Source organism: Heterocephalus glaber, unplaced genomic scaffold (assembly GCF_053883595.1).
Source record: "Heterocephalus glaber isolate CG9 unplaced genomic scaffold, H.glaber_assembly_v1.0 deba00000331, whole genome shotgun sequence".
In the NCBI taxonomy this organism is placed as follows: Eukaryota; Metazoa; Chordata; class Mammalia; order Rodentia; family Bathyergidae; genus Heterocephalus; species Heterocephalus glaber.
In genome coordinates this window covers 67,153,229-67,168,680 of record NW_028258142.1, presented here as the reverse complement: position 1 = coordinate 67,168,680, position 15,452 = coordinate 67,153,229, and the positions used below count along the sequence as shown (strand labels likewise).

The 15,452-nt window shown below is 55.8% G+C and overlaps 1 protein-coding gene across 5 annotated transcripts in view; it reads left to right on the top strand.

The window, feature by feature from the left end:
- Spire1 (spire type actin nucleation factor 1) overlaps positions 1-15,452 on the top strand; it is a 103,583-nt gene that overhangs the window by 47,213 nt on the left and 40,918 nt on the right. For all 5 annotated transcript variants that reach the window (XM_021265277.2, XM_021265275.2, XM_021265274.2 and 2 more), the window contains exons 3-4: positions 5,310-5,519; positions 11,758-11,883. In XM_021265277.2, the coding sequence (XP_021120936.2) occupies positions 5,310-5,519; positions 11,758-11,883 (336 nt within the window). The remainder of the gene's footprint in view (positions 1-5,309; positions 5,520-11,757; positions 11,884-15,452) is intronic.

Sequence of the window (15,452 nt, the reverse complement as noted above, 5' to 3'; positions counted from 1 at the left end):
TCTCTCTCTCCCTCCCTCCCTCCCAATGGGCTCTTGTTATGTTGCCCAGGCTGGCCTTGGACTCCTGGCTCAAGGGATGCTCCTGCCGCCTCCTCCACAGTAGCTGAGACCCAGGTGAGTACTGTTGCACCTGGCATCCATTCTCGTGTACAATGGTGACCACACCTGCTGTGCAGGACTGTTGTGATGCTTAAGGGCAGACATGCTCCCGAGATCCCACTGGCCTGGTTGGCGGGGCCTGGAAGAGTTGAAGCCGCTTTTGTTGTTGGTAAATCTGTAGCTGGGTGGGGGCGAAGGCAGGAGCAGTGGCTATCTGTGGCAGCGGGCTGACAGCCCCGATTGCAGCTGTTGCGCTGCCCAGTTAGGTCGTCCCTGTGACTCAGAGCAGCTGAGCACTGGGTGTGCGGATACTGAGCAGGGTCCTGCTCGGTCCCCACCCTGAAGCTGTTTTCCCTCTTAGCACAGGAGAGGTGCACGGACTCAGATCCTGTAGGGAGCGTCCTGGGGAGAGCTGGGTGGCGGGAGTAATGTGGTGCCCGGAGGCGTGGTATGGCTGCGTGGTGGGGAACTAGCGGTGCCTGGGCGTTGGTTCAGGCACTGCTGTGACCCAGTGAGGTGGGGACAGGAGCCGCACCCCTCGAGGTGACTGACGGTGAGAGAGCCAGAGGGCGGGGAATAAATGGCACTGCTCAGGGGCTTCTTTCCCGCCCTGTCACCTGGCTGGGCCCTGGAGCCAGTGTCCAGGGTGCTGCACCCAGTCCGTGACTTTGAGACCTGATGCTGGGGTTCACGTTCACATTCATGCGTGTCGGAGGCTCTGGAAACACCCAGCAGACCTGGTGCCAGTGGCCAGGACATGAACAGTGATTTCCCAGCTGCCCCAAGACTGCCAACTCGAGGAAGTTTAGCTCTGATGCTGCATTTCTTTGGGGTTTTCTTAATGGTTCCCTCATGTTTTAGACCACAAGCTTCTAAAATCAGTGTATCTATCCATGCGAGCCAACCTGTCCAGACTCCCATGTGCCTCAGTAGTGTTTCTGGCGTTTGGCCTTATGCTTGGCCCAAGACTGTGTGAAGAGCTGGGTCTGAGCCTCCCCATGGGCTGGAGACAAGCGAAGAGCACTGAAGGCCAGAACAAGCAGCCTGAGGACAGAGGAGGCGTGGAGGGCGTGCTGTGCTGTGTGGGGTACCAGGTGGGAAGGAAGGTGGCGTGGGAAGGTGGCTTGGGCTCATCCCAGCTTTGGGCCAGCCGGGGAAGGTCCACCAGCCGCATGGCACTGACTTGGGCAGTGGATCTGTGAGGACCCCGCATCTCTGAGACCTCTGCCGGCTCTGGGGTGGAGGCCAGACACAGGGTGGGAACTGGTCCCGGGCCTGCACCCTAACCACAGTGGGAACAGCCTATCTCAGGGTGGCAGGGGCAGAGGGTGACACCGAGCTGCCAGAGCAAGGTAGGCATGGTGACCTCAGAGCAGCAGTCGGAGCAGCCTGGCTCTCAAGGGTAGGAAACGGACTAAATTCCTGCTCGGTCCGTGTGTGCAGGAGCGTTCTAGTTTAGGTGATTGGAAGTGCACTGTGGATCATAAAAGTCAAGTCACAAGCCCACGGTCATTTCCCATACTGGAGCCGCTAAGACCGAGAGCCCATGGAGTGCAGGGCCTGGGGTACTGCCAGCAGTCCTGCAGGTCCCTCCCCAGGGGATGCCTGGCCGTCACTGGCTATGTGGTTCCCTGTTCCACTGTCGTAACAAAATACCTGGGCCCAAGAAGTTTATTCAGCTCCCAGTTCTGGGGTCCTTAGTGTGGTGCAGCCTCTCCTCGCGGTGGCGACAGCCTGTGGCAGGCGGCATCGTGGAGGTGAGAGTGCTCGAGGGAGCGGTCAGATGACAAGCAGGAAGGCGTGTGGAGGCGCAGCTGCCCTGAACCTGTACCAGCGCTGTCATGTGGAAGCTACCTGGACCCCGAGGCGTGGGCTGTGACAGTCCCCCCAGAGCAGCCGCCTCCCGTGTGGGGTCAGACTCCTGGGCCTGGCGCCTCTGCTGATGCCAGCGCCTAGAGTGAGGTTGTGTTGGCTCCTCCCAGGCTCTGCCCCTCCACACGAATGTCCGGGACTGCACCAGCTCCGTAGTTAGGCCGGAAAGCACCGACGTTGTCTTCCTGTCCACGGCCAGGCGCCGCCTGCTGCAGTCTTTGATCTCACGCATCAGGGTTTTGCAGGGTTCCTTGTGCAGGCTGTGTGTGTTGTAGATTTGTACCAAAGTGTTTCATGTTGGAGGCACTAATGTAAGGAGCATTGCATATCTAATTTCAGTTTTACTTGTTCCTTGCTTGGGATACTAACCTTGTGTTTTATAACCTTGCTATAATTCCCTATTCTAAGAGTTTTTTGTTGATTCTTTCGATTGTATGGACAGGAAGTAATTTGTGGCCAGTGTTATTTCTTGCATGCCCAGGATAAATCCACATGGCGTGGCCTGTGGTTCCATTTGTGTGGCACTGGATGTGCTTTGCTGGTCTTCTGTTGAGCATTTTCCATAGGTGCTCATGAGAGATAGGGCTGCAGTTTTCTCGCATTCTTTGCATTAGTGTCTTTCTGGCCTCAGAGTGAGTTCAGAGTGCTCCTCTGCCTCTGTTCTTAGAGGGCCGTGGAGTGGCGAGGTGCTGTCTTCAGGATTTCTCTTGGGTGGAACTTTGGCTCGGCTCCTTCGGGGGAAGGCTGACCTTGTCTCAGGTCGCCTGCTTCTGTTGTGAGGATTGGCTGGTTCTGCCTCTCAGGGACTCACCCATCTCTCCGGATGCCCGCAGTGGTGGGCACGGTGTGGTTGAGTGCCCTTCAGTGCCTGGGGATCCTGGGTATTGTGATGTCCTTGGTTTCTGATGCTGCTAATTTGTGCCCTCTTGCAATTCTCAGTTTTACTGGCTGTTGATTGTAGTCATTTTCAGAGAACCAGCCTTTGAGTTCCTTGATTTTCTCTATTGATTTCTTGTTTCAGTTTCACTGATTTCTGCTCTCTTTACTATTTTCTTTTCTTCTGCTTACTCTGGATTTAATTTGCTCCTTTTCCCTGATTTCCTAAGGTGGAAACAAACTATTGACTTTTAGATCTTTCTTCTTTGCTAGTGTGTATGCTTCAGTCAGCTTGGTGTCGTAACACGTGAGGTAGTGAACCCACAAAGAAGACAGAAAGGTGCGTGGTAGCTCACAGTGCTGGCGGGCCCAGTCCCTGGTAAGCAAGCTCTCCAGGGCCTTTGGTGGCACAGGGGAGAGAGAGCCATGCCAGGCAGCACAGCTTTAGCAGATCCGCTCGTCCTGCAGCCAGGACACACCCCAGTCCCCTGCAGCCCTTGTCCCACCACCTCCCAGCAGCGCCTGGCTGAGGACCGAGTCTTGTCTGGAGTTTGCAGGATATTTAAGGTCCACCCAGTAGCTTCCGACTTCTAGCCTCCCAAGTTTCACATCTGTCTCACAGTGCAGAATACATTTATTCTGTCACCAAGTCCCCAGAGTCCTCCTGTTCCAGCATTCCTCACAAGTCCCAAGTCCAGCTGGGCATGGTGATGCACACCTCTGATCCCAGCACTTGGGAGGCTGAGGCAGGAGGAGTGCTGTGAGTTTGAGGCAGCCTGGGCTGCATAGTGAGACCCTGTGTCAAAAAAAAGGCCCAAGTCCAGAATCTTCTCTGCAGCCCCAGGCAGACTCTTTCCCATTGGTATGACTGGGACCAGCCCCACAGCCTGCACTTGTGAGCACGTGCTGTACCAGCCCTTGAGGCCGGTCTAAGCCACGAGCCCTGTGGAGATCTGAGCCCAAGCCGCGCACTCCTGAGGTGCCGGTCGCCCCACCCCAAGGGCGCGGCCCAGAGCGTGGGAAGGAGAGGTTGGCTAGAGCGACTGGGAGCCGCCGGGCAGCAAGGGGCCCAGGCTGGGCACATGGCTGACCTGGGCCCCGGCCTCTCCCTCAGCTCAGCTGGGCTGCCTGGCGTGGCCCGGCCGGGCCCAACAGCCCTGTCTGGCAGGTTGCTCACAGCCACCCTCCGCTGCCTGGGCCTCCCCGCTCTGCTCTGTGTGTCACTCCCAGAGCTGCGTGCTGGCCTCTGCCGTGTGGCCGCCTGACTCTGCCACACCAGCCTGCGACCCAGGGCTGTGCCAGTGCAGGCTGCCCGGTGCCCTCGAGCTGCAGGACCATCTGCAGGTCGGGCTGGAGAGTGGGAGCCGTGCGCTGTTCTCGTGTGGACGGCGGCCTGGGTGGCTGGGTGGCCTCTCTGGCTCTAGGCCCCTCGAGCGTCTTCCTTGCTGTCCCCGAAAGGCACCAGCGTCCACACTGCCCCCTGGCCGGCTGGCGAAGCCCTTGGCCCTCAGCCTGTCTGTTCAGTTCTGGGAACTTGGGGTTACTGTTTCTCCAGTCTCGGGCATTTGCTTCAGCTGTGGGGGTCCCCTAGACAAAACCTGGATGTTTCCCTGCCTCATCCTTTCCCTAACGAGCCGCTCCGAGGTTACGGTGCCTTTGACCTTGGCTCTTTCTGGGCTTTCCATCTCTGCTGATGTTGCTCTTCTGTCGTCCCGAGCCTCAGTTTGTCTGTTGGAGCCCTGGGAGGGAGGAGAAAGAGCTGTCGTCGTGGTCAGATAAAGTTGCCCGGCTGTGCTGAGCGGGAAAAGAGGTGCTGCTGAGTTGGGTCACTTCCTTGTGGTTGGGGCGGGGTTATCACTGCGCCCCGGGAAGCCCCCTGTGTGCTCGTCCTGGGAGGGACCCGGGAGCTCTGAGATGGCTCCATCTGCCCTCGGTGTTGGGCCTTTTGTTTGTGTCGAGCAGGGAAGGAACCCGGCTGTGCACCACTCTGAGCCACATCCTCAGCCCCCTGTCTCAGAACCATTTGGGGGAAATTTGGAAAATCAGCCTACTTAGTATTTTATATGAATGGAGAATATTGCTTTTCTTTCTGGTGCTGGGGATGGACCCCAGGGCCTTTTTACCTTTTTATTTTGAGACAGAGTCTCACTCAGTTGCCCAGGGTGGGCTTCAGTTTGCAGTCCTCCTGCCTCAGCCTCCCAGGTAGTAGGAATTCCAGGGTGCACCACCACACCCAGCTGAAAGAATATTCAGGTTAATATTTTGTGTAAATCTAAGAAAATATAAAAAGGGCTTGCAGGTTGAGTTGTATGTGCTCAGAGGAAACCACAGACATTGCCGTTTGTGGTGTTTGGTGTGTGTAGTGCAGACTGCTGACCTCTTCTCTGTGTAGTTCCTCTTGGCGCTGGGGCAGGGCAGGTTCCCCTGGGGCTGGTAGTGGCACTGACTTCTCTGTGTTGCAGGTGATCGAGTCCCTGGGCATCATCATCTACAAGGCCCTGGACTATGGCCTGAAGGAGAGCGAGGAGCGGGAGCTGAGCCTGCCACTGGAGCAGCTCATCGACCTCATGGCCAACACAGCCGAGGCCGATGGCAGCCATGAGGAGGGTGAGAGTGAGCAGGAGGCCCAGCGGCGGCCCGGGGCCATCTGCTCCTACCGCGATGTCATGAAGGTACGCACAGCACTTGGGGAGGCTGAAGCAGGAGGGTGGCAAGTTGGAGCCCAGCTGGGGCGGCTTAGCGAGACCCTGTCTCAGAGTTCTGAAAGGTCTGGGGTGTGGCTCAGTGCATAGGCCCTGCGCTCGATCCCAGTACCAACAAAACAACAAAACAAAAACCCAGTATAAAGAAAATATGGTATGGTGGTTGGGCATTTGGTGCAGACCCTCCCAGCCTCTGCGGCTGCCTCGTGACTCCCTCCGGCGTGTGCCCCTCTGTCCAGTGGGGTTACTGGCTCCGGGACCAATGTGTCACATGAGGCCTCTTGAGTCTGGGGCTGGCGGCGAAGGTGACGCTGCTTCCCCAGGGCTCGTGTGCACGGGAAGCCCAGCCTGGGCTTAGGGCTTCTCCTGGCTAAATCCTGCTGTGTGTGGACTCCGGGGTGTCACAGCGTGGGCTCAGCCTGCAGGAGCCCTGCGTTCTGGCCCCAGAAAAGCCGCATACGTGTGGGCTCCTCGGGGCTCAGTGTGCAGAGGACAGAGATGAGGCCAACCTGACCCCACAGAGAGCACATGCTGACTCGCGGACGCTCACTGGCTGTCCTGACCTCGCCACCACCCTCCCGCCGGCTTCTTCTGAAGCTCCAGAGACAGGAGCTCTGGGAGCCAGAGAGGGACCCTGGGACTGCAGGTGGCAAGTCTCAGAACATGCAGCTCGGGCTTCGGTTCCTCACATAGCAGCACTGTCATTAACCACACAGGTAAAATACCCCGTACATATGGACTGAAGTTTCCTGCTCTATGCATTTCGTGTTTCCTAGATGTTAAGTTTTATTTTTTAAAAATATACACTGGGGAGGACATTGTGTGAGATGGAATGAGCCTGACCCAGAAAGATGAGCCGCCTGCTCTCTCCCTAGGGCAGGAGGGTGCAGCAGCCGGTGCAGGGCAGTGAGGAGCACTGTGCTTGTGTTTGGGACACAAACCACGCAGACGCCCTCTGGTCATGTGCAGCAGGAGAAGGCGGAATCATCTGTAAAGGAAGAACACGCGAATAAAGCCAGGCTCACCGAGAGGTCCAAAGACCCACATGCCCTGCCATTCTAGAGACCCGGACGTTAGGGGAGGTTAGGGGGAGGTGGAGGTCTCCTCCCCCTCTCATCGGAGAGAAGAGGTGGAGTGGGTGGGGTCTCCGAAGTCCCGTTTGAGTGGACACCTTTTATTATTTTTTTATTTGAGCTGTTATATTTGCCCTAACTTATTGCCTTCATCCTATGAAAAACACATTAAGAAAGTGCTTAAGAAAACTAAATAACTTTTTTTAAAAAACTAAGGTGCTTATTAACAAGACAGGTCTTACAGATTGGAGGAAATCTGCCAGCTTCAACTCCACTTTTAGCGATTTTATTTGGCCTCATTTATCATAACCTCACCTCTTATTTCTTTGTTTCTATGCTAATCAGAACTGGCCTATAAAATTTCCCACATCTGTGACAATATGTTCTGCATGTTCCTTCTAGGTAGATGAGAAGGAAAATAACTGCTGAGACATTTAACAAGGACACTGGAATTTTAAAATATAAAACCCATTACTCGTGGCACAGGGAGCCGTGTGTGCGCTTCTGGTTTGGTTACTGGGTCCAGAATGTCAGTGCGTAAATCGACTCCTTTGTTGGAAGAGATCACAAGAATGATCTGAAGCGTCGTAGCTGCTTTCTTACAGCAGAAGAGGGAACATGAAACTCAGTCTGAGTAACACAAACAGCGGGTGTTCAGAGTGCCAGGCAGTTTGTTTCCAGATGCCTGTGAGCAGGGCCACTGTAGCCTGTCGAAGCGCACGCAGTCCCTGCCCTTCTCTTAGCTGCAGCACCGAGAAGCGGTGTGGACTCACAGGTTAGGCATATTAAGACTCGTTCCAGTGTCGGGATAAGTTACAGGCACAGGTTTAGGTCTGACCTGGACCTGCGCATCCCTGAATGAAGAATGGGATGCCTGCGGGGTGTGCAGGGCCCGGGGCTGGCCTTCCTCCTGCAGGAGGCCTGGGCTCCGGCCCTGCACTGCAAGAGCCTGGTGTCCAGATGTCTTCCTCAGTCTGTTTCCTGAGGGGCACCTGTCACTAAGCAAGGGTCTTTCCAAGAAATACCCAAAGAAGATCACTCCTGTGCTGTTGTTCTTTCCATTTCCTTTGTTCACTCATCCTTTTTCTTCTCATGAAGAAGCGAATGTCGGGACGGATGGGGAGAGCTGGGAGACTGCTCAGCGGTCTGAGGGTCAGGAGATCACGGCGGAGTGCCCCGTGCATCCTTGTAGCAGCACCCTCTGGTACCCAAGATGTGTCTTCTTTTTCATGGTTATTAATTCCTTTCGATTTTTGTTCTCTGAGTCCATGTTTGCAGCACACAGTGGTGACACTCACCCTGGGAGCTGGTGCGTGTGCACAGCACATCTCCATCCCTTTCATCCCTTTCTTCCTCACTTCATGTCTTCATCCCCTTCCCGTTTGAGAAGGACCTGTCTTCCTATTTCCTACGGTCTTTTATGTTTCTGTATTTACACTTTGGGTTTCTCATACAAGAGAACCCATGTGATACTTAAGCTCACATGTCCGGTTTATCTCACTTAACATTATGGTCTCAAGGTGCATCCATTTTCCTACAAATGACTCAGGTTTATCCTTTTTTTTGTACTGGGGATCGGACTCGGGACCTTGTACTTGCGAGGCAGGTGGCAGAACCACTGAGCTAAATCCCCGGCCCAAGTTTATCCTTCTTTGTGGCAGAATAGCACTCCATTATTGTATAAACACCATATTTTCTTTATCCATCTGTTGAAGGACATACAGGCCACTTCCAAGATTTAGCTACTGTGAGTTGCTGTAAACATGGGTGTGCATGGATCACTGCAGTGTGATGTCCTTAACTCTTTGGGGGAAGATACCCTAGCTGAGTCAAATGGAATCTCTAGTTTTAGTGTTTTGAGGCACCTCATTCCTGATTACCATAGTGCATGTACTGCTGCACACTTCCACCAGCAGTGGGGAAGGCTTCTTTTTCCCTGCAGCCTCACCAGCACTTGTTATTTGATTTCTCGGTGATGCCTGGCTGGAGTGAGGTGGAGTCTCAGTCTTTTCGTGTTTCTTGGTGGATGACCAGGCATGTCAAGCATTTCTCCAGGTGTGTAGGCCACTTGGCTGCTACTTCTCAGAAGTGTCTGTTCATTTCAGTTGCCCATTTTTTGACTGAGCCTAAGAAAAATCACACTTAAAATGATTTTGATACCCATGAATAAATCCCCGCCGAAGTTCATTCTGTCAGCGTTAGGAAGACGGAAGGAAGAGGCGAGCAGAGGTGTGTGGAGGGGCAGGTGCCAGCCATTCCTGGACTAAGGCGGTGGGATGGAGGTGGAGGATGCGGAGCTGAGCCACTGCACCTCACGGGCAGCCTGTCGCATTGGCATGCGAGTGCACAGGTGACAGAGACTCAGCCAGCTGTGGAGAGGTTCTGAAAGGTCTCAACTCAGCGGAAAGGATGTTTGTCCTGCCTTTCCATGGGAGGGTGTCGGGATGACCGTACGTCTAGGACAGCTTTCTCTGTAAAACTTCCTGGTCAGTGAAGTGGCAGGGCCTGAGAAGTGGCAGTGTTCAGGTCCCGAGCGGTTGGCGGCCTGGCTGGTTGTGACATGGGGCCTGCAGGCTCTGAGGGCCTCCGTGTGGGGCACGGGCAGCGCTGCCTTGGAGCCGTGAGACCCAGCTTGGGATGGAGCCGCGCCGGGGACACCGCAGACATAGACTTGTGCGCAACGGCCCCGCAGCTGCAGCCAGCAGCCCCTGCTCCCAACTCGCTTCACACTGTCATTCGTGCATGTTGGAGACACAGTGTGCTGCGCTTCGCTTTGGCAGCTTTGTATGAGCACCTAACCAGTCATTTCAGTCCCTGTCAGTGACTGACCTGCACTCCCCTGTAGTTTCTCACAAACCACCCAATTTCTTAAAGAAAAGAGAAAGTGAAAACAAGACAGAACAGAAAATCTAGATTAACAGTGCTCTGATTAGCCCAGTGTGGTGATGCATGCCTGTAATCCCAGTACTTGGGAGGCTGAGGCAGGAGGATTGCCACAAGTTTGAGGCCAGCCTGGCTGCATAGTTCAAGGCCAGCCTGAACTGCATAGTGAGACCGTGTCTCAAAAGAAAGAAAGACAGACAGACAGAAAAAAAGAAAAGAGGGAGGGAGGGAAGGAAGGAAGAGAAAAGAAAAATCCCAGCTATGATCTTATATATTAAAAAATTCAAAGGAACACAGCAACTATTAAAGGTAACGAGTGTTTTTTGGCAAAGATGTTCTGTGGTTGTGTACAGGAGTTATTAACTTTGTAGAAAATCGCTTGTTAGTGTTAGTAGTTGTTGGTGCTCCTTTGGATTTTTTTTCATATATAAGATCGTGTCATGCTGGGCACTCTGAGAGGCTGAGACAGGAGGGTCACAAGTGCAAGCCCAGCTTGAGCCATCTAGAGACCTAGTGAGGCCCTGTCTCAAGGTTAAGAACCAAGAGCTAGGGATGTAGCCCGGTGCAGAGGCCCCGGGCTCCATGGCTGGCACTGTTGTTTTGGGTCCGGTTACCCCTTGGCAGTGTTGCCAGGGTTACAGCTCACAGCCGTCCATGCGCTCTGGGGTCAGTGGGGTACGTAAACCTTGCTCAGGAGCTTTGGGTGTGAGCGGCACATGTGCGTGCGCTGCGTGTGCGGGTGCAGACCGGTCTCCTGCCACGAGCCGCAGCCGGGGCTTTCGGAAGCCTTTGCTGGGCGCTGCCTTTCGCCCGACCCAGGATGGGAGCCAGGCGGGCAGGAGGACGACAGCGCTGCGCCAAAGTGCTTTCTGGACACGGTGGCCGAGCAGGAGCTGCGGTGTGTTCCCCGGGGCCCCGAAGGATACTTGAGAGAACTCTGCTCCTCACACGCCTGGGAGTCGGCCAGCTGTTCTGAGCCGGGGAGGTCGCCTGCTCCCACCCAGACCCAGGCCATGTCAGACCGTGTCCTGGAAGAGTCCAGCCGCGTGAGACGCCCGCTACAGGAAAACAGCCCAAGCCCCAGTATGCAGAACAGGGTAAACCGCAGGGCAGCTTCACACTTTGGCTGATAGAAGTGTGTAGAATAAAACTAAATGTGTATTTTCAGTAATTGCACCACTGCAGGTTTATGTGGAATTTGAGCATTAATTCAAGCCAAGTGCATGTCTGACGCGTCGCATCCGAGCACAACCACCCACTCCTGGGTGGCGCAGAGGACTCCATGGTTACAAGGGGTTGGGGGACCTCCTGCCTGAGGGGCAAAGCTGTAAACCCAGCCTGGGGTGCGGTGCAGGATCGGCAGGAAGACTGTTACTCTTGGCTGGGGTCTGCACGTCTGCGAGCTCATGGGGATGCGGTGCTGTGCGCTCTGCATGCTCTACACGCGGTGAGGTGCGTCTCTCCTCACGAGGCCGGGGTTTCACGGGCTGTGCCAGCCGAGGACAGCAGAGCTATAGATCCTGCTTGGTTGCACTGCGGCCCGCCCTCTGCCCCTCCTTCTGCCCCCACCCCACCCTCTCTGCCCCAAGGTCCCCATAGACCAGGAGCCCAGCAGGACAGGGGCAATCTCCTGCCTCATGGTGACGTTGGCCATGGCCAGGTCCCCCAGGTTCCCATCACCGTGATTCGCAGTCACATGGCCTTCTGCTATGCACAGGATGTCACATGCAGCACATGGCAGGGCGAGCGCTCACACATGTGCTGTCACACGCGGTGGGTGGCAGAGTGGCCACTCAGGCAGCGGTGGCTGGCGAGTCACCAGGCTGTCATCCTCAGCAGATGCTGGTCCCCCTGTCCCCTCTGCACTTGTGTGCATGTCCAGCCCCTTCCACATGGAAACTACTGTCAGCCCACCTGGCTGTCGTGTCTCTCAGTGGACAACTTTTCCCGTGTAATTTTGTAGACTTTATTCATGGTCTGGTACGCTGGGCCTGGGGCGATGCGAATTGCCCTGCTGTCCGATATGAGGATACAGACACACTGCTGTGTCTGGTGGGGTTTCAGATGTGCATAGTGAGCTACATGAGTTCCCCAGGCTGGGCTTAAACTTCAGATCCTCCTGCTTCAGCCTCCCAGGGTGCTGGCATTACAGACATGCGCCACCATGCCCAGTGCCTGGCTGCGTCTGTTTTTAAGTCACCAGAAACTCCAAATAATAACCATTTCCGTTACTCCATTCTCCTCCTCTGTAGATGTGTGCCGCTCATCTTCCGCCCAAGTCGGAGGCAGCAAATCACTATCGGGCCGTGTGCCGCGCCCTGTTCGCAGAGACTATGGAGCTCCACACGTTCCTGACCAAGATCAAGAGTGCGAAGGAGGTGGGTGCTGCTGCTTGTTGGCCGCTGCCGTCATTCTGACGGGTGCTGGAGTCATTTAAGGAAGAAGCTGCTGGGCGAAGTGAGTCTGCAGTGTCGCCCCTGTGGAGCCACTTTATCAGACCAGGTCTCTGTAAAGTCTCACTCCAAGTAGCAGATAAGCACCCAGCACTGGTGCAGTTGCGTCCCACGGCACCTGCTTCCCAGCTGCTCTCCGCACTCCCCTTCCATGTGTTTGAGGCCTGTGGTGCCCTTCCTGGGAGGCTCGGGTGCAGACAGGAGGGGCCTGGCTTCCGCTTGCTCATGGTGGAGCGGATCTGGCTGAGGGTTTAGTGGAGGAGCCAGGACTTAACACTCAGCTCCCACAAAGTCTCCTGTAGTATTTTATTGATCATTAACAACAACTACGAGCTTAAAATATTACGTGTAAGGTCCAGAGAGGCTCGGTTCTGATTGATTTGGAAGGGGAGTTGTGGTGTCCCATGTTACGCCGCCCAGCCGAGATCAGGCAGGGGCTTCGTAAAACCACGCTGGAGCCAAGTGCAAGGCAGGGAAGGGTCCGTCTCTTCCGTGACAGCAGGGCAGTTCGCACAGAGCACTCCCAGAGTTTACCACATCCCAGCCCCTCGCCCCGGCCTCCCCACATTGTCCCCGTGTGACAGGAGCTTAGGCCGCTGGGGCCTGCGGGGAGTGGCCCTGCCACGTGATGTCCTCCCGGGGAAGAGCCTGACTCTCGGGGCTGCCTAGCAGGACCCCTTTTCAAACAAACAAAAAAGTATTTTGGACGAAAAATTCTTGTTTAAAACATTTCATTTTCATTTTTTTTTTTTGGTATCGGGGATCAGACTTGACATTTTCATTTTTTAGAATAACTTGCCGTACTTATCTTGACACTGGTCCTGTTTTAAAGCCTCTTTACTGTTGGCGAATCGTGTTCGAGCTGAGTCCTTCACGTGGCCCGCGTTGGACAGTGCTGGCTGGACTCACAGGTCGTCACAGGTGTGAGTCGAGCTCCAGGGTGCTGCAGAGCCTTAAGACACAGGCGGGTGTCCTTCGCTAGTGAGCCAGGCGCAGCACTGCGTACAGGCATCACTGCCGGGCTGTCAAGGAGACTGAAATTGTCTGCTTTATAGTCTCAAGGTAGGAAAGCCCTGTAAAGAAACTTCTAGTCAGTAATGCCAGTGATGACCGAGAGAGCACGGGTCTCGACCAAGCGTCAGGAGACGTTGCATGCTGTTTGACTGCAGAGCTTTGTAAGTTGTGTAACATAGACTTTCTTTCTCTTTGAGGGAGGCATTTTTTTGAGACAGGGTCTTGCTATGTCATTCAGGCTGGCCCCAAACTCATGGTGATCTTCCTGCCTCAACCTTCTGAGTGCTGGGATTACAGGTGTGCAACACCACGACCGGCATAAGATAGATTTTTAGCATCATCATTTTTAAGGGCTCCTGTACACAGCAGGGTGAAAATTCCTGTCCCTTGTGCTTGCTGTCTCCTGGGTAGCCCTGAGCTGGGTGGGAGTGGGTGTGTGCAGGGTGGCTGAGCCGTCTGCTGTAGCTAAGCAGCTCAGGTTTCCTGGCGTGGCTCAGCAGGTTGGGCCCCATTTCTGATTTCCTGATTGTCTGGTCTCTGCTCTCCTCATGAGAGGTCCAGCTTCTTGTGAATACCTTTTAGTTTTGCTTTGCAGTGCTGGGCATTGAACCCGGGAAGTGCTAAGCTGCATCCCCAGTCCTTATTTTATTATATGTGCTGCCAGAGTGAGAACTTTTTTTCTTTTTCTTTTTGTACCGGGGATGGAACTCAGAACCTTTCGCTTTCAAGGCAAGCATGGCGCCACTGAGCTAAATCCCCGGGCAGTACTTATCTTATTTTGAGACAGGGTCTTACTAGGTTGCTCGGGCTGGCCTCGAACCGGGCATCCTCCTGCCTCAGCCTCCGGAGGACTGGGGTTACTGGCGTGCACGCTGTGCCCTGCTGCCGCTGACATCTTAACCTCCTCGTCTGGGTGTGTACAGCAGCCTCTCTCATCCCAGCTCCCACCTCCTCCAGCAGCCGTCGGCCGGGCGTCCTGTTGGTCTCTTGTCCCTTGATGGCGGCCCCTGACCGTGAGGCCAGGACAGCTGCACACGGCTGCAGGCTGCCCTGGGCTAGCCCTCCAGTGTCTGGCCCTCGTCCCTGGTGCTGCACCATCTCGAGTTGGCTCCCAGACCCCAAGGCGGGCCCGGAGGAGGTGGAGGTGGTGCCCCTGCTGTGGTCTCCTGAGAGGCTCCCTGTGAGCCCCAAGTGGAGGCCCAAGAGTGGGGCTGAGCCTCGGCTCTGAGCCCGACAGCATCGCTTCCGGTCCCTGCCCTGCTCCTGTCCAGGGCCATCCTTTGCCCCCACCGTGTTTTTAGGAAGGCTGAAGCAGACTTTAGCACACTCAGCATCCCTGTGAAAGGAGGAGCCAGGACTCTGCTTTCTGATTTTTAGCAGCAGCCAGCAGCACTGCAGGAGCTTGAGCCAGGAGGCTGCTGTGCAGGAGCAGCAGGGCACTGGCTCAGGGAGCGCCTGGCAGGGTGCAGCCCGGGTTCCAGGCCCCGGGGCACTGGCCTGAGGACCAGGACCTGCACCAAAGGGAGTGCACCCGTGAGGGGCCTGACATGGCTGCTGCCCAGCAACCTCGTGGGGGCTGGAGACTGCTGTGTGGCTCAAGGAGCTTGCCGGGTGTGCCAGGTCCTGGGTTTGATCCCCAGCACCAAAGAGAAAAGAAAAGGGCAGCCCAGGCAATTCATTGACTCCGGGGCTTAGTGAGCCTGTCTCGAAATAAAACATAAGAAGGAGTTGGGGTGCAGCCCAGTGCGGAGGTGCTGGGTTCAGTCCCCACACCCACCGGAGCCACTTTTATTCCATGCTTATCCACACCGCCTCCCGGCCATGCCGTTGTGGACATGGACCCACCGAGTCCTCACAGTGGCCTCAAGTGACACGCCATTGCAGTTCCCTTGCCTTGGGGTGCACAGCAGTGAGTTCCCCTCAGAGAGGAGAGGGCAGGGGCGGCAGTCAAGGACCTCCTCTGGTGTCCAGCCCAGGCCAGGGCACACCCATGACCGAGGTGTGACCTAGTGGCAGCCATGTGTCGGCTGGAGGCAGGGCAGTGGGGAGCAGGGGAGGGACAGCAGCCCAGAGGTGCCGGTTCTGCTGCTGAGGCCCTGGTGGGCAGCACGTTGTGCAGAGCCACACTGCTCACCTCAGGCACCCAGGGAGCAGGGAGCAAGGGGAGGGCCGGGCCGAGCGCCCCTGACCTCTCCCTTCACTGCGCCCCCCTAAGTCTCCATCAGCTCCCAGCAGTCAGTTCCGGTCTTGTTCCAGATGGATGGGGGCCCCGACAGTCAGGCCCCCAGGGCCGTGTCTGAACTCGGGAGACCTGCATGGCGCAGTGCGGACAGAGCAGTAGTATTGGCCCGGGCCCTGGTGGCCGACGAGGACAGCGGAGAGCACGGTCCTCCGTGGACAGGGGTGGCAGTGCCGGGAGCTGATGCAGCAGGGCCCTGCCTGAGAGATGGGTGGGAGAGAAGCCAGTCACTGGGTCCTTT